At 36.5% G+C, this 19,384-nt stretch overlaps 1 protein-coding gene across 1 annotated transcript in view; it reads right to left on the bottom strand.

The window, feature by feature from the left end:
* Positions 1-15,137, bottom strand: part of LOC104910211 (gamma-aminobutyric acid type B receptor subunit 2-like) — a 31,247-nt gene extending 16,110 nt beyond the window's left edge. The window contains exons 1-4 of the mRNA XM_031552762.1: positions 15,125-15,137; positions 14,045-14,125; positions 11,015-11,165; positions 10,431-10,563 (exon numbers count right to left, since the gene is read on the bottom strand). Of these exons, the coding sequence (XP_031408622.1) occupies positions 10,431-10,563; positions 11,015-11,165; positions 14,045-14,125; positions 15,125-15,137 (378 nt within the window). The remainder of the gene's footprint in view (positions 1-10,430; positions 10,564-11,014; positions 11,166-14,044; positions 14,126-15,124) is intronic.
* Positions 15,138-19,384: the final 4,247 nt, after the last annotated feature.

Genomic DNA, 19,384 nt, shown 5'->3' with positions numbered 1-19,384 from the left:
ATTTCAAAATCATCTCATTTATTGTCATCTCACTTTTATTTTCCTCCCTCCACCTCGTTTTCAAATATATGAATAATGAAATTGTCTTTTTTTCTCCCCACTTTTATTGTATTCTATGCTGTTAGAGGAAGGAACTAGTAGAGGAAAAAAAAAGACTGAGACCATAAAAACCACCTGGGAAGCTAATATTAACAGCAACATTTTAAACAGAAGGGAACAGAGAAGTAGAGATATCATTTGGACTAAAGAGGAGGAAACTGTAGTATGTGAGGGATACAACACTTAATGCAGAGCCTGGGCATACTGGAAAGATATTAAAATTATTACATAGGTAAAAATGTAACAAATCCTAGGTTGGCAGACCTCAGGGCCAAGATCTGAATAAAAGATATTATCTGTAATATGGGTCTAAGATAAACTAGTAAGTTTAGCTCACAGAGAATGACAGATTCTAACCCTGAACTACCTATACGTGTAAGATATACCTATCTAGACATTTCCCTTATAGCTTGTTTCCTAAGGAAAACTGAAAGATTTTTACTAGAAAAAGACAAGATTAGTTTTTTCAAAGATGAAAATTAAAATGACTTGTTTTTTAAATAAAGTCAGATTGGTCAGGGAGGACAGATCACAAACAGTTTTAATGCAACGCCTCTCCCACCTCTAGCATCTGTGTATGTAGGTTGTTGTTTTCTGACTTGGCTTCAGCTAAGCCAGGGACTTTTAGAGTTGCAGCAAGATCTGCACAGCCCCCTCTAATCCCCTGAAATATTCTCTTTTCATTACCCTGGAGATGTGGCTATCTGAAAACTTTTCTGCCCTGATCAGACTTTTCTTTCCCGAAAAGGGACCAGAGACCAGAGCATAGCAGGTGGAAGACCATGCGAGAGGCACAACAGTGAGCTGAAAGCCTACAACTGAGCCTGGGCACCTGAAATACCATCAGAGGAGGGAATCATTTCCTTCTTCCTCTGGAGATGAGACCTGGGCTGGCTGTCACAACAAAGCACTGCACAAATGCAAACAAAGAAGTAAAAATAAAACGTACTGTACACAGCAGATGGAAAAACTGAGGGAGAAGCGATGTCTATAGGAAGGCAAATCTAGAAAATGGGAAAACAAAAGCTGTGTTTTGGCCATGTTAATCATGCATCTTAGGCCAATAGAAATGTCTTTTGATTTAAAAAAATCTGAGTTGTTGAAACCAGGACATTTGAAAAAGGATATATATCTTTATAATGCTTAGATGAATTAGAAGCATATTTTGCCTTTGAAAAATTTCAAATCTGACTCTGGAAGAGTTTGAGATTGTTAGGACATGCATATAGATGACAAAGCAGAGATTGAAGCAAGATGCAGATCTTGGTGTCTAAGATAAATATTGGAAATAATGTAATTGTTTCAGTGCTAAGTACATACCATCGAGTGTTTGCCTTTCCAGCACTTTTGTTTTTGTATTCAAAAACTGTTTCTTTCCCCCCCCTCAAATTTTCTGTAGTATAAAAATTCTAGTTTTTAGTAAACAGTGGTGATTGAATATCAGGGTGAATAAGACAGAAAAGGTAGAACTCATTAAAAAAAAAATAAATGGCTGAATCACAAGATGACTACAGTTTCTTAAATAAATAAATAAATAAGTAAATGCATAGGGTCAATAATTGTGAATTAGTGAAAGTACAGATAGAACAGGTACCTTGAGTCTTGGGCAAAGAGGAATATATGTGAATGGACACTCAAAACTATTGTCTGAAGAGGGCATACGCCACCACAGTAGCTGTTACAGTACTGTGTTTATTAGAAAACATTGGGTTTACTTGTAGAAGACTGTTTAGAGGTTTGTATATGTATGTATGGTCGTTGTGGTTTTTCAGTTGCATAGCTGCTATTGATCCTGAACATAAAGCTCACTGATTACTGGCTAATCATGGCATTACCAAAATCAGTAAGACAACCCCAATTAGATCCAAGCCATATGAGTTTTGCCACCCACTAACGCTCTTAAATACAGCAGTAAAACGAACAACAATAAAAAAAAAAAAAAAAAAGGAACAGATATTTAGGCTGGCAAAACATTACTTTTAATTTACTTAAATATTTTTTCAACTCTTTGCTCATTATCCATCATCATACATTATGCTAATAACTTCACTGTAGCCACAATCAGATCAGTGTCAACAGATTTAAAAACACATTTCATACCAACATATTCATATTAGCCAGTTACATCTTTTTTTAACTTCACATGTACTGAGCTGTGACAATCATACTTAGCATTCAGTGTTTTTGCTGCTATTAATAAGTATTCGTTTCTTTTGTGTGCAGTTTAGTGATATATTTGGAAAACAGATACACAGTATTTTCATGTCTCTAAGGTGATTCTGATTTGTTCTTGCTAGAAGAATTCCTCTTGGGAATAGCAATAAATTCAATTATGCTCATAATATGTTTCCAAGTGAGTATTCAGAAAAAAATATTATTTATATCATGTTCAGTTCAAAAAGGTTTTTCGTTTTCCTGATCTGAATTATGCAAATTAGAATAATACAACAATTGGCGATACTGGAAGCATTCTGACGTTCTGATGTAAAATTGCTTCCCTTTGAATTGCATTGCCTCTCAACCTTGAGCTGTCGCTGAATAGCCTATGTTCTGGGTGCAACTATTTGATATCTTCACAGAAATCAATCTGCACCTTCCCCATCATCTTGCTGTGTGAATGGTGAAGTGGTTATTGTTTATATATCTAAGCAAAAACTTATTTATGTTTTTACAATTCATTACCAACAAAATAACCCATACAGTGGTGAACAATGAGTCAGTAAAAGGGAGTTAGGTAGTAGTGAAAACATCTGAAGCATCCTGAACAAAAAAATAATGCCATGTGCTTTGCAAATATTGTTAAAAAGAAATAAAAGTATCTCTTTCTTTATATACTCTAAGAGCAAAGCACAGAAGCAAAAATACTATTTTAGGTACTGGCAAAAATCTGGGTAAAGAGTGATGTTTGAATTTAGATTAAATTGTTTAAATATAATTAAATTTTCTATTGAATTTATAAAATAAAGACACCTTGGAAAATTGACTGAATTGATGAAATGTAGCAGTTTCATAATTAAGAAGTATCACTTTTTCCCATACTGGACAACCAGTATACATAAATTCAGAACAACATACAGTCATGAAATGAAAAAGAATGACAGTGAAGGTGTTGAGCTCATGAAAGCAATAAGAATTTCAAATGCATTTGATCAAGAATTTAACTCCTCTGTTAAGCTGAAGGAAAACTAAAATAAAATATCTGAACATGCTATATATTTCTTTTTGTGTTGCAGCTTCATATTTACTATACCAATCTACTTGCCAATACTAAGCAAATAAGAAGATAAGAGTAAAGAATCAGAATGAATAATAATAATTTTTAAAAATATCAGCAATTGTTTTGTGTAAACAATTACAAACATCACCTCTCCAGATGCTTTATATTTTTTTTAATACATTATTTGAATGTGGGACAGTGAAACAATTTAGTTCTTAACAACTTCTTCAGTTTACAAAATTTTCCCGCAGAGGAATCATTCAAATTGTTGAATGCTTTTTTTTAAAAATTTTTTTTTAATTATCTCAAGATCATAATTTTAATGATTTCTTTCAAATAAAAGCCTTATGCATTTTTATTTTTTTTTTTCATAAGACTTGACATACCCAACACCCTCCAGTTTCAATCTGATTGATTTTGGCAATAATCAGCCAGTTTTGCACACGCATCACACTGGAAATTGCAGTAAAAACAGGGTCCTGCTGCAGCTGTGTACTGGTGCTGAGCAGACTGGTAGCATTTTGGTATTAGATTTTGGCACTTTAAAATGACAAACATGAGAATAAGCCACACTGTGGGTTTAGTCTCAGAGAGCACAATTATCTTTAAGTAGACAATTCTGTTGATTTCTGTGGACTATTCATAGGCTTAAAATTAAGCACCTTCCATTGCTGGCAGACTAGAGACATGAGGGATAATAATGAACAAAAGTGTGACATCTCCACAAGTTTTCCCTGGGGCTTGATCCTGCTTCTATTAGCAAAGGCAAAATTCACAGTATGAGTAAAGGCAGGCCCTAGTGAATGGGTTCACTGAGTTGATTTTTATACTTCTCTCTTTTATCTCAAACATTTTATGACATGTGTTTGGTCTTTTAATTCATTCTTTAGAATTTGTGTGGCACCAGCACAATTTTACAAGTAAGTGACAATAATATTAGAGAATTGAATCCTGCTGTTTCCACATAAATTAAGTATAGTGGCTGTTCACATGCTGTGAGATCTCCTGTAGTGATTTCCTAATATATTTCATACCATTTTTGAGAATTATCCAAGGGTAGTGTAAAAGACATTATAATTGCCCTTGATTCTATGACAGGTCTTTAAAATCCGTTATTCTCCTACTGAAAGAGAGGCAAAATGTTCTAAAAATATTACCTTAATAAATTGCTGGCAAGGTTGTTGTGTATTTGCTTCAGCATATGAAATAATTTTGTTTCAAGGATTTATTCAGCTTTGTAACTTTTCCCTCTACATTTTTTTCCTCAAGAAAATGTCGTTTACTAAAATAGAAGCTGATCAGGCTCATGTTAAACTCAGTAATAGAACTGCCTTTGAATTTAATAGGAGTGAGATCAGTTGCAGATTAAACCACAGTTAGGACAATTATAGAATCGATTATACAGAAAAGGGAGATTAAAATTAACAGCTAGACAATTAAGAAGGAAATAAACTAAAGAATACATGCAAAATAAAAAAGGCCAGTCTAAAGTACAAAAAAGGCTATGATTTCCAAAGAGAAAGAAATGGATTAGGTGTCCAAATCCCTTTGCAACAGCATGAATTGAGTGTCTACTGTTTTTTTTTTCTAACCAACCTTAAACAATTTGAGGAAAATAATTAGGCAAATATTAAGTCCAAAAGGAGGAATGGGGGAACCCAAGAACTTATGGCAATGTCTGAAAAGTACAAAGGGTAGGAATAAAGATTACAACCCAAACCATTCTATAATTCTACGATTCTATCAGCACTTGCTAACTGAATATAGGGATACATGTCAGTTGGTTGCCTAGGGTCAAGTCCAAGTAGATCTTGCCCACAGTATACCAAGGCAGCCCCAATTTTGAAGTGCTCCCACCAAAATATTTTCCTTCTAGTCAGTTCCCACAAAAATGGGTAAGCAAAGAAACCTCAAAGTGACATGGGTAGATAAAGAAGAAATAAAGAGAAATAAAAGTTGATATGTTCTCTCCCTCTACCTGTTTATTATATAGCTCCTGCTTCCAGAGCTTCTCTCAGCCAAATGCATGCCTTTCAGAGTTTTAGCAAATAGTCCAGCATTCCCCTCATACTGCAGTTTCCTCTCTTCCCTAGGAGCTCATTCTACAACCTCTTGCACCTGAACTTTCTCTCTGCACCTCACTGCAATTCCTGAATCTCTGCCTGATCTGCAGGTTTTCAAGATGTTTTGCCCATCTCATACCACCCTGCAACCCTGACCTTGCAAATGTTCAGGATTTCCCAAGAAAAGGTGCATGTGGATCATGGAATTCCATCTTGGATAGATGTTCTCTCAGTGGAATGTAGATGTGAATGTGAAAAATTACTGAAAAAGGACAAAAATTTGCCTTTCACACTACAACACAATAGTCAGATTTTAAGTGTTCGTTACCCACAATTAAGAACAATATTAGCAGACAAACCCTAAGTGCTTCTGAAGATATGGAAAAATTTGAAGGTGAATAATCAAAATGTAAAATACACCTCTGAGAAGTTAAGGTCTCTAACTTCTACTGTCTTTATGAATGTGCTCATTCTCAAGATGTCTGAATGAGAACACATGCTTAATTTAGTAACAGTATAGTCTGCAAGATTTAGATCCTTTTATGGAACACGTCTGCAGAAATCTGGAGTGCTCAGGAGACTGAAAGACAGCCAGTGTCTCCAGAACAGATATCTTCTGGAATGGTATGAATCCTATACTGACTTGTTCCAGTCACTCATGCAGCATACTCTCTAGGACAAAGTGGTGCAATGCATTGGGACCATCAAGACTGAGAAGAAGCAGAGATATTCCGTTTAGTTCACAAAACCTTTCTGCATAGTGGCTACGGGCACTTTACAACAACCTGAAGTACTCAAAAAAACTTATTTTCAGACCCATTTTAATCAGTTTTATAAAAAATAATATGTATTAACAACTACTTCATGCATCTACTTGAAGGAGATCTATAACAAAGAAGAGCTGACTATGCCTCTCCCAAGGGTCACAGGATCACAGAATGATGGGGTTAGAAGGGACCTCTGGCTCTATCTGGTCCAATCCCCTGCTCAGACATGGTCACCTAGAACAGAGCGTCCGTCATCTTTTGAAGATCTCCAAGGAGGAGACTCTACCACTTCCCTGGGCAATCTGTGCCAGTGCTCTGTCACTTGCACAGTACAGAAATGCTTCTTGATGTTCAGAGAGAAACCCTTGTGTTCAAGTTTTGCCCACTGCCTCTTAGTAGTATTTCAGTCTACATTAGATCGAACTTGCAAAGGCATTAGTAGTCTTAAAAGTAAGCATGAAATCCTCAGTAGAATGTGTCAACATTATTATCATGCTTAATATTCTATTTTAAATACCTCTATTTCATATGTCTGCTTAAACTCTATTCATAGGATATGCCACCAGCATTGGTAATTTTGAGTCTCTCTCTTCCATATAATGAATGCTTTCAATTATTTTCCACTTGCTTGCATTTTTCCAGTTGGCATCACTCTTGTTTCACACCCTTACTTCAAGCTTCTCTTTTTCTATGACACCATGGTAATTCTGAGATTAAAAACAAAGACAGATCATCCTCCTTCTCTCTCCCTACCTTATGTCTGAAGCAATTTATAGTTCAGATACGTACAAATTTAAATAATGTATTGCTTTTCTTCTTGTCTGTACAACCAATTATATTTCTATTAAGCAATACATGATGTAACTGTCACGTACTGCACTGACCACTCTTTCGAAATTTTCTATTTTGAATAGTTTTAATTCATGCAATTGAAATCTTAAATTTGACATCTGATCTGCAATTCAGACATGGAACTAAATAATACTATGTTTGGTATTATGGATTCCTATCATAAGTACACAAATTACTATGTATTTCAATATACTTGATTACTTTTCCGTAGAAAATGGAAGATAGTATCAAAATAAAAATGTGTTATTTTGAAAGGAATTACCTTTCAAGGAAGCACATAGTCAACAATACATATAATAGCCCTATTCATCAAATTATTTGACCGTATGATTAAAGTGCTTTGCTGACTCTCAAAACATTTAATACTTGGTTCTGGTTTATAGAAATCCTCCTTCAAAGGAGTGGAGAAAGGTGATACAATTTACCAAAGAAATTCTTTCAAATTTTCAAATGTAACTGGCATAAATTTACATTGTGCTTCAGTGTCCTTGGAATATTACAGAATAAAACATAGATTCAGGTATATTTAAGGACCTTCAATTAGAGTTATCAGCAAGTTATCAGAAATGACACTAATATAGAATGATCTCTATGTTTACTATATCTAACTAAGAAAGCATTTATCATGTATATACAGTTATTCTGCTGAGATCAAATAATTTTATGATTTTTGAAATATGGAAGAAAAATAAGGTGATTAGTTTGCTTAGAGAGAACAGCATTAATGATAGTGTTTTAGATTTGCATGTACTTGCAATGGCTGAATCAAAATTTTGATTTCCCTACAGAAGAAATAAAAATCTGCCCCTTTCAAAGTGGTTCTTCTTTGTGCCTAAGTTGTTCCATCCGTACCCACATATTTTTGGCTCAATAGCTTTTTTATGATAATTTTCCATTCTAGTTGGTCCTTTTAAAGACTAAATAACAGTCTTTCATTAAATGTGAATTTTATATTGATCTCTAATATGGTTAGAATATGTATTAAAAATCATGCCTTGCCAGGGAAATGAATGATCAAGAGATATTTGTACTGGTCTAATCCTATAAAAGTACTTCAAAGTACTCTTTACGAAACCAGTAAGCTTGCTGCCCATATGGAGAGATGGATGTTCATTATATGTTGCCAAGTGAACACTCTGTACTCCGCACTCAGTGGGAGTTTTTTGGGAGAAAGGAGAGACAGAAGAGTTACTGAACAGAAAAGTTAGTTTGTCAACCATATTTATGAATTCACCAGCATTAATTCAGTGTTTCCTAGATACTGGGAAAGCATTTTGCCATGTTGAATGGAAGCCATGGAAAGATTGCTTGTAGAAAGAAAATTGTTCATTGAAGGCTATCAGTTACCAGCTATTCCACTGAAAAAAAAATAATAACAGGAGGAGAAAATTTTGAAATAATTGTTTTGATGAGCAGAAGGTTGGAAAAAAATCCTGATAACTTGATTCTGGAGGTTTTTTTTGCATCTGTGATTCTGATACTAATCACTAACAGAGCTGGGATTCATACGATAAATCAACATCCATGTACACGAAAGCACAATCAGGAATGATTCCATAAAGAACTGAAAAACAGGAAAGGGAAGACTGAGGTGAAATCCCAAATTTTCAGCTCTGTTTACGTAAGATATCTGTTTAAGGTACACGATAATATTTCCTAATCAAAATTTGGCTTTGAGAATGTGGTATTCTGCTCTATCTCCTTTCTTGTGGATCAGTTAGGTAATGCTGATCAAAAGTTATTCAAGAGTCTGTACAAATCTTCTCCTCTAGTAGAGACTTTGGTTCTGTTAATCATCTTCTACGATAAATAAAAACGTCTTTAATTAAGATAAGGTGACATATACAAATTTACATTCATTATTTTTAAAAGAAAGATAAATGAGACAGAACAAAGCAACCCTCATTTAAATTTTGTTGCTTTTAGAGTATGAGAGTACTGGTTACGCTTTGAGAATAAAATCAGAGATAAATCAGCTAGCTGAAACATTATGGTTCATAGGATTTTGGAAATGATTGTTCATTTTTCTGTGGTTAGACTAAGCTGTTTCACATTTAAAGTAGGGATTTAAATTTAGTTTTACATAGCTAATTCTGGATGGAAACTTGTTCCCTGGAGCAGCTCTGTTCTGATCAGTACCTCTGATTCCTGCTTTCCTTCCTTCTGCTCTGCAACGCTTGGCTTCTTCAAGAGGAGGACGGTGAACAGCCTACTCATGCAATGGTCTACATGGTCAGGCAGTGAGGCCTTAAGGTATGAATGTAAGCGCTACACAGCTAAATAGACATCAGAACCTACAATCGGAACTCCTGGACATTAGATTTTTCTGCAGAGGAGGATGAGAAAAGAATGGGAATTGATATCAATAACTGGCTTCTAAATGAACACTTCTGATCCTTTAGAAGATGGTTCACACACACACACACACACACACACACACACACACACACACACACACACACACAAAAAAAGATTGTAGTGGAAATGCTGAGTCACGGTGTGAAACAGTGACTGAACACCTAGTGGGAAGGCAGGGCCAACCCAGGGGAGCTCATGTGCATGCAATGCACCTGAGTGACTGGAAGGGGGTGCAGGCAGGATCCACCCCCTTCCAGACCTCATTTAAAGGTTGGCAGTGGAGGTGTGGGAATCCTTTTGGAGATCCCTGCCTACCTAAGGCCTTCCAAAGGTAAGCAGCTTTTTTTCTTTTATTTTTGTATCCATAGCTGCTGCATTTGGGCTTGCCCCCATTTGCTGCAGCCAAAGACTTTGTTACCTGCTATTACTGCTTCCCATCACATTATAGTGTTACAAAGATAATGATTAGATAAGAAGTGAGTGCTGGTATCTTCCACTTTGTATTGGTCCCTATAGATACTAAGCTTGGGAGAGGTGAACAGGATTTTCCTTTTGAAGACTTTGAGGAACCTCTTTCTATTCTCTATACAGAGAATTTGTGCTCCAGTTGCAGGACTGTTAGGCTTGTGTGAATTTCAAGTCTAGCCTGGAAATAGCAGTAGAAGTCTTTGAAATTCAGAAAAAAGAATGAGTAGAAAGGTTTCAAGCAGCTGTCATGAAGTGTGAAATAATATGGAATCTATAAGGAAAACATAGTAGCTTTGAAGATTTTTATTAGTTCTAATTTCATAGGTACAACATTTAAGGCAAAAACTACACGTGTAATTTCGAAACAAGAAGATACATTGACATTTTCAGTCTGAGATAAGTTCCTAATGCATTGGAAACTTTCACTAATAATAATATAGCTTTATGAATGTGTCAGAATTTGGCCCCAGAAAATATTCCCAGAAAAAACTAAGAGAATCAGTTATTAAAAAGAATAAAGCATCCAAATACTGAGCTCCTCCACTTACAAATCTAGTAAAGCTTTCTGCCAGACAATCTTAAATTCAAATGCATAGAATTACTTACTGTGCAGAGTGTTTCAAATGTCTTTTCAGACACAAAGGATCCATCAAGACCAAAAAGAAAAATAGATGCATAAGAAAGCATTCCTCCAAGGATAATAAGGTTGTTCATGTAGGGACTGGACATCTTTATTAATCTATGGACAAAAGATGATAGTGCATTAAAAAGAAGATTCTTTTAGAGCAATAAAGAAGAATTCTTTGTAACTTTCTTATAAATCTTTCTGTAGAACTATAAGCATGCACATTTGCTTTTTTATAAACTCTACTATTGTTTCAGGTTTTTGAATATTTAGTGAAAAGGGTATCCTTTTTTACCAATGGGTTAATTAGCTAGAGTAATGTTAATAGCACACAGTCAAACATAACTTTTAAAAAAATCACACTTTATGAACCTATAAAAAAGTTGTTCTAGCAGACATTTGTTTCAATATGTGTGTATATAACAGTAATTCTAACTAAATAATTCTAAATTATAATTCTTCCACACTTTAGATATTTTCCTTATGTAAATATTAATGGCAAACTCCACAAACTTGGCATTTAAATACAGAATAAGTCGAGACAGAAGTAACACAAATGCCTTACTTCTGATTTCTGTTTTTGATGTTAAAGAACAGGAAAGCACTGGCCATTATCATTCCTAGGATTGTGAGGGCTGAAAGGATGCTGTAGAGTGGTAGAGAGATCTTCCGTAGCTCCTCTTGTATAATTGTTTTGTCCTTTGGAGGTTCAAGTCCTAGAATTACAAGAAGGAATAAAAGGCTAAAGTTCAATCAAACGTAGAATTTCTGTTAGAAAATATGCCTCTCCTCAATAAACTATCTAGATATAGCATATTTAGCAAATGTAAACCACATTCCTAGCTGATGAAAATACTGACTTTGATAGACATGTTAGTCACGTTGATTGACAAGAAGGTTGGTATTTCTGGAGCAGATTAACATGATCTTTGGGAAAAACAAAACAAAACAAAACAAAAAAAACAAAACAACAAAAACCAAATGCGGAACCTTGTAAAATATATGCCTATTTTCATTTTAAAATGTAAATAACACTGAACTAACCATAAAGATTGCTAGGAGGTTATGCTTTTCTGAAGTAAGTGACAGAAACGTGAGTGGAAAACAGAGTACTTTGTTTCTCAGCATATTTTCATTACAAATGGGGTAAATTCAAATGGCCTTTCCAGAAACCCACCATACCTGCAACCAATGCAGAGAAAGCTAAAACAGACACAGGGCTGTGGGAAGTTGAAGCACAGGAGCAGGCAATTCCTAAATGTCAGAAGTCAAGCAGGCAGGGTGAGAAGGTCAACTTGGTTGAGCAGGGATCTTCTAGAACTATGTGAAAAAAGAAAGTGTATGGCTACTGGAAGTGAGGTTGGGTGACATGGGACAGAGATGTTTGCCACTTCAGGGAGAACATTCATGTGGCCAGTACTTTGCGAAACAACAGTAAGGGCATTTTTACATATGTTAACAGTAAAAGGAGGACCAGAGACAATATTGGTCCATTACTTGATGAGAATGGTCACCTCCAAAATAGGGATGGTCTTAGATATGTATATGGAATGGGTGACGAGAGGCTGGAGAGCAGCCCCGTGGAAAGGGGGCTTCTGGTTGATGGCAAGTTGATCCTGAGTCAACAGTGTGCTCTGGCAGCCAAGAGTCAACCATACTCTGGAGTGCCCAGCACTGCCAGCTCTGTGGAAGAAAGGATTCCAGCTTTGCTCTGTGCTGTGCAGCCTTACCTTGAGCACTAGGTGCAGATTTGGGTGCCACAATACAAGAAGAACATAAAACTATTAGAGAATGTTGAAAGGAGGGCAACAAAGATGATGATGGGTTTGGAGGGGAAAACATATGAGAAGCAGCTGACATCCCTGGGTTGGTTCAGCCCAGAGCAGAGGAAGCTGAGAGGAGGCCTCATGGCAGCTGCAGCTCCTCACAGGGAACAGAGGGACAGCGCTGACAAGTGGTGGCTAGTGAGGAGTGATGTTCCCCAGGAGTCTGCCTTGGGACTGGTGCTCTTTAACATCTTTATCAGTGATGTAGATAGTGATATTGAGTGCACTCTTTGCACATTTGCAGACAACACTAAGCTGAGTGGTGCAGCTGACAGGACAAAAAGAAGGGATGCCATCCAGATGGACTTGGGCCTGCTTTTCAAGCTTCTCCATGTGAACCTAATGAAGTTCAGTGATGCAAAGTGCAAGGAAGGTGTTGCACTTGGGTTGGGGCAATTCCAGATATGTGTACAGAATGGGAGAATAACTCATTGAGAGCAGCCCTTTGAAGAAGGACTTGTAGGTTCTGGTGGATGAAAAGCTGGATGTGAGCCAGCAGTGTGCTCCTGCAGCCTATAAGGCCAACAGTACTCTGGACCACTTCAAAAGAGTAGTGACCAGCAGGGCAAGGGAGGTGATTGTCATCTCTGTCTTCATGCATCTCCACCTGGAATCAACAGAAGAAAGATGTGAAGCCTTTGGAGTGGGTCCAGTGGAGGGTCACGAAGATGATCAGAGGGCTGGCACACTGCTCTTACAAAGAAAGGATGAGAAAGTTGGGCTTCTTCAGCCTAGAGAAGGGAAGTCCTCATTGTGGCCTTCTAGTACTTAAAAGGAGCTTATAATCAGAAGGGAGGCCTAATAGTAATAGGACAAAGTGGAATGATTTTAAACTAATAGAGGATAAATTTAGATTAGAAGTTCAGAGGCAATTTTTCACTCAAAGGGCGGTGAGGTTCTGGCACAGGATGCTCAGAGAAGCTGTGAGTTCCCCATCCCTAGAGGTGCTGAAAGACAGGTTGAATGGGGCTCTGGACAGCCTGATCTGGTGGGTGTCAGCACAGCAGGGGTGTTGGAATAGGTTACCTTTAAGGTTCCTTCAAACCCAAGCCATTCTGTTTAAGCAATCCTTGTGGGTTCTACCCAAATCAGGATATTCTATGATTTTGTGATTCTAAGCCATATGCCTGATTGAAAGTCAGCTACTGCTAATGAAAGTCATGTTCTGCTGAGAGTGTAGAGGAAGTCCACATGTTAACAGAAGGAGACTGGGGGTTGGAAAAAAGATGACTAGGAGATATGACAACACAAGCCACACCCTTGTTAAGGACCTTGGGAGTACTACTGGGCTGAACACTCTCTTTAGCCCTATTTCTTAAATGCCAACTTAAATAAAGCTAGCATTAGTATTTTGAAACTATATTTTCTGTCTAGCAGACCCCTCCCAAAAAAAAAAACAGTGACTTCCTTCTCATTTGCAAGTAAAGTACATGAGTAACTTTCAGGGGAGAGGAACTGGGGGAGTGGGAGATGAGGAAGAAATTTAAACATTATTGGTTGGTAGAGATGAAATGGATGACATATCTGTAGCTTGTTGAAATAATAAAGGATGTACATATATCAGTTTCCCATTATTTGAATGGAAACTATCAATACAGTAAAATAGCATTTTTTTTTGGTCAGATTTCTCCTGCTTTTAAGAACAGCTTATTTCCTTTTCTCTGTATACAGTTTCATAGGGTTTTTAATATCAAACAGCTACAACAGATCTCTAGACAGCAAGCTATGTCCATGTCATTCTTGTGCTTCTTCCCAGTTTCCCATCTTACCTTGGAACCTGATGCTGTTGTTGATTATTTCCAGCGTGTCAGCTACAGCATTGTACTCTCCCACCTTCACTTCCTTTCTTTCTGCAGAGAAACAAACAAGAGCGATTGTTTATGGCAACTCACATGTTCTCAATTATTTAACTGAGTTTGCCTTCTTTTTGACAATGTGTCAAAACAAAGAGAAATATGCCTGAAGTGCATGAATTATTAAAGCAGAATGCCAGTCAGCTAACATCATTAAAAGAAATATTTCTGATTCATTTTGAAGAAATGCAAGAGATTTTTAAGAACTCATTTACATAATCAGGAAATTGTTGTTACTGGGCACAGACATCTTCAGCTTTAAGATCACATGCTTACTTACTGGCTCACACTGAGTAGGACACTTAGTTGAGAGATCAGATATAGCTAAATCACATGTTCCGCTCTCATTTGAACAGCTAGCTTATCTTGCTTTAATGAGGCATTTCCCAGGGAAGTTACAGTGGAAGGCTCCAGCCTGTATGAAGTAGACTGGCTAGTTAATAGGTAACTGGGAATCTAATCTCTTACTCTGACTGGGAATTAGTACAATGACTGCAAAACATACTGCATTATTTAATCAAAATCAAATTGCAATTGAGCTAAAATATTTACTGTTACTTTCATGTGCATTTTATGATTATCATATATTTGATTTTCTTGTACCTAATGTAGACACAGCAACTTAATATGTTCAGATACTGCCTTGGCTACTGTTGCAGGCAAACATTAGTCCCAGCTTTTTGATGATATCTGGCACAAATTAATTTCTGCTATTTTGGTCAGTTTTTTAGTATTATAGAGAAGGGCAGAAACTTACTAAATTGTCACTTTTACACAAAAACATTTAACTTTTGATGTGAGACAAAAAAAAGCAAACTGGCACATTGGTTACAGTGTTCTTTGAGCTGGCTCAGTGCAGCCAAAAATTTCTCTATCTCTGGGCATGCACAACCCTATTTGCATGTAAATTCTGAGCTATGACCCTATTTGTGAGAGTGATTTTTGGGAGCTCATGATCTTGAACTGGATGCCCAATTTGAAAAGACTGTATTTTACCCCAAAGCCCCATATTAACCTTTCCTCCTTTCTCACTCAAAGCAATTCTGCACTCTTCATCTAGCAGCTAGCTCTATTTCAGCAAAATCTGCTGGCTGATTAATGTTAGTCCGAAAGCTCACAGGAAGCAAAAGCTTTCCTTATATAAACTGTACTACCTATTGTTAAAATTGTTTATGCACAATTGTACACTGGATTGCAAATCCAGCAGAGAAACACAGGCATTTGCTATATTCCCATAAAAAGCCAGAGGTTGTAGTTCTGGAAACTGATACACCTTTCACATGAACGTTGGACATTCTTAGAGAGGTCCTAAGACTAGTTTGACATAAAAATGCAATCTCCTGGTTTTCAGCAGCAATTTCCAAAGGCCTCTCCATAAAAACAACTTATTTTTGCATGTAGAATTATGTAGAGAGCAAAGAACATTTGATGCTTCCTGACACTGCCTGAAAATTCTTTGGGAGATACACACATATATAAATCTTTGGTAGTCTCAAAGAATGTTACCTGCATAGTTGTCATCTGAATACAAAAATAGTTACAGCTAAAACCTGAACAAATTCATTATTGTCTTTATTAGTAGCATTACAGTTACAATCTATGTGTCTAAAACTTCAAAAAAAACCCCACCCAAACAAAAGTTAGAAATTAGAGAGACAAATCTCAGACTGTGTGCCTATATCAATTTGCATATTTGATGCCAGACAGCCCACAGCATCTACTTATACCAGATGAAGAGGACATGCACCTTAGAGTCAATCTAGCCACAACCTTACAGCAACAGACTAAAAATCTGAAACTTCTGATGAACAGTGAGAAGAGTAATTGTTCCACATCTATTTTTATATGAGGCAGTTACTGGGATTTGTTTATATGAAGGATGCACATAATAGGTAGGGAAAAATACATGAATGACAGCCTAAACATCTGCTCACTGATGAAGGTAATGGAAGGAAGAATATTCTGTGATATGACATACAATGACACTGCTTTTCAACGTTTATAAATTCTTACACAGCTTCCTTCACAGGTAAAAGCAACACTGAGGATATGCCTATGATGGTAAGTGTAATCTAGTATAACAACTTGAAGTAGGCTGAAACTTAGACTAGGTTGCAGGAACTAGCGTTAATAAGAATGGAGATCAGTAGAGATATCTGGAGAAGTGAATATCCATAGTGTAAAAGCTGGAGATGAAGAGTCCTTGAGATTTAGATAACCAAGAGTGTAAAAAATACACAAAGTGCTTAGTACTGAGGAAACACATCAACAGTGATGGAATAAGGGAAAGGACCATTCGTATAGTGTACGTTGAGGTTTACTGAGGTCAAGAAATGCCATGAAGATTCCTGATATCTTAAGTACCTACATTCAGTGGAAGGTTGTCTATAAGGAAATAAACACCTATTTTCATTGGCAGGAAACATAAAATAGTTATATTGTGATATGTTTACAGGAGTGCTGGTATAGAAAACACAACTACAGTGTTGTGTTTTCTGGGTTTTCAGTTCCCAAGTACCAAAAACTGACCAGTGAGAAAGTCTCTTCCAAATCTTAAAGGAAGCAGAAAGTCAGCAGTATGTCTTGATGCTCTTTTGTGTAGGCCAACGTAGATAAGGATGGAACTGCAGGCTCCACTTCTCTCTACGCCATTCCCTCAGGTTCCCTTTAGAAATTCTGAATGATTCAAGTAAATACGCTGATCTTATAATTAAGCTCTTCTCTGTCAAATTCTATGTGTTCAACAACAAGACAGGGAGAAGTGGAACTCCTTCAAATAAATACACCAACTAAGTGCTTTTACACAATATCCAGAATACAACATGTACTTCTTTAGTATTTACATTATTTTAAACTTGTTTTTCTTCCATACTCAAAATAAAGAGACCATGTTGAATCTCTCCTGCACAGAATAAAATGGGAAACAAAAAATGAGAGAGAATATGTTTTGTGAGATGTTTGTCAATACTACAATAGCAAATTCATTTTAGAATTTGAATCCGCAGCTGTTCTTTCACACAACAACAGAAGAAAACATTAGCAACTAACCAACTCAAAGAAAACTTGCCCAGAAATATGTCACTGAAAACTATGTCTAAGAGAATTATTAGCAACTAATCCTTGCTATTAAATAATTGTCACAGAATAGATTACATTTATTACCAACATGAAAGCCTTTTGCCAACTAAGAATTGAACTACTCTTAAGAGTCAATTAGAATTCTTTCTTTGACATGTGTAATTACGAAATTTTATAGCCCACTTTAGACAACTATGGAAAAATTGACACACTACCACTTAATTAACTGGGCCACATTTCATAAAAGTAATAAAACTGATATTTAATTACATAACAGATCGTTAAACATTCTTGTCAAATGAAAGCAAAAATATTCCTGCAATGGACATCAAGTGAATAAACTTATCAAAATGCACAAGAGTATTGTGATTGCCAATATGACCGATAACCACTTATATGGAGAATTTCTAGATGAGCCTATGTTTAATTGCAGTTCTTTCTTCTATATGTCATAATTTCCATTTCTGTTACACTTTCTTATGCGTTTATTCACATCTGACGAAAATAGCTTTTAGTGAGAGGTATTTAAGGAGACAGAAAACATGAGGGATCTTTCTTAATTTCTTGCAATGCAAAAGAGGTGGGACAGATGTGCTTTCTTTGTTTTCTTCCATGGAGACAATGGTGGCTAACTCCTAAAAATGCAACGACTGTATGTATCTATGCACCTTTCAGCATGGCACTTACACACAAATGGTACATATAACTCTCGTTGTGATGTAGTTAAATCAATACAAAAATGTTCACATCTATATAATGACCAGTATAATTTATGCCTACAATAATCACAGAATGGCCTGGGTTGGAAGGGACCTCAAGGATCATGAATCTTCAACCCCCCTGCCACAGGCAGGGCCACCAGCCTCCCCATTTAATAATAGGCCAGGTTGCCCAGGGCCCCAATCCAACCTGATCTTGAACACCTCCAGGGACAGGGCATCCACAACCTCTCTGGGCAGCCTGTTCCACCATGAACTTCCCCCTGACATCTAACCTAAATCTTCCCTCTGTCAACTTAAAACCATTTCCTCTTGTCCTGCTGTTATCTACCCTTTCAAAGAGTTGATTCTCCTCCTGTTTATTGGCTCCCTTAGGAGTCAATAAACTCCTAAGGTACTGAAAGGCTGCAATTGGGTCACCTCACAGCCTTCTCTTCTCCAGGCTGAACAAGCCCAGCTCCCTCAGCCTGTACCTAGCTCCCTCAGCCTGGGCACTCTGAAGTTAAGCAGTTTCCAAAGGGGTTACAGAAGGATGTACATTGTTACATGCATGATTTAATGAATTTTTGTTTAGTTGATTATGTAAAAAACATGTATAGTCCAGCAGAATAAAGATGGACTAGCATTACTGTTGGCTCCCAAACCTCATTACTCTAAAAGATAATTAAGGACCTCAAAGTCTAATAGACATTATTTGTACTTTCTTCCATCACTGCAGCATTTTATAAAGTGCATTTGCAAACTGAAAATGCAAGCATGTAAGTAATTAGCATTCACTTACCTACAACTATAAATTTTTAAAGTAAACTTAATAAATCAAATATGAAAACCTTTCCAGGTGGGGGTCACTGAGGTTTCTCCTTTAGAGATCACTTAGGTTGTTCTCAACTTCAACAAAGCAGTAAAGAAGTATTATATCCGAAAGAACGCCTCTATGTCTCCACTTTAAATAGCTGTTTCCAAATTTCCCTCATTTGACATTCTTTTCTAGTTTTTTTGTTTGTTTGTTTGTTTTCTGAATTCTTCAATTCCAGTTTATACATCATACAGAATGCTGCTAGAAAAACAGTATATATACTATATGATAATTACTCTTCATTGCCATTTCTCAAGTCCTATCTTGCATTCATCTATAAAGCAAAACAGACAGAAAGGTTAAGCTAGCCAAAGGCCAAACTGTGTATGTCAGCCATAAAGCCAGGATAAAAGCTAAGAAGTCTTATCTGTGGGCTTATTTCACTACATTAGCACGGTATTTAGCCAACAGGAAACAAAAAGTATGTAAGCAAGCAAGTTCATAAAATGACATTAAGTGCTCTGAACTCATCAAAAATCTCATCCAGTTTTATAGCTCTAAAAGATTTTTCCATAAAAAGTTCAACCATCTGCATCCTAAATAGCTTATCAAAATTAAATTTGCTCATTATTTCTAACTTTTGTTTTTATCTTCCATATTTTA

The sequence above is a fragment of the Meleagris gallopavo genome, chromosome 3 (assembly GCF_000146605.3).
Source record: "Meleagris gallopavo isolate NT-WF06-2002-E0010 breed Aviagen turkey brand Nicholas breeding stock chromosome 3, Turkey_5.1, whole genome shotgun sequence".
Lineage (NCBI taxonomy): Eukaryota > Metazoa > Chordata > Aves > Galliformes > Phasianidae > Meleagris > Meleagris gallopavo.
The sequence above is the reverse complement of the archived record's forward strand: the minus strand, read 5'-3'. Positions and strand labels throughout refer to the sequence as shown.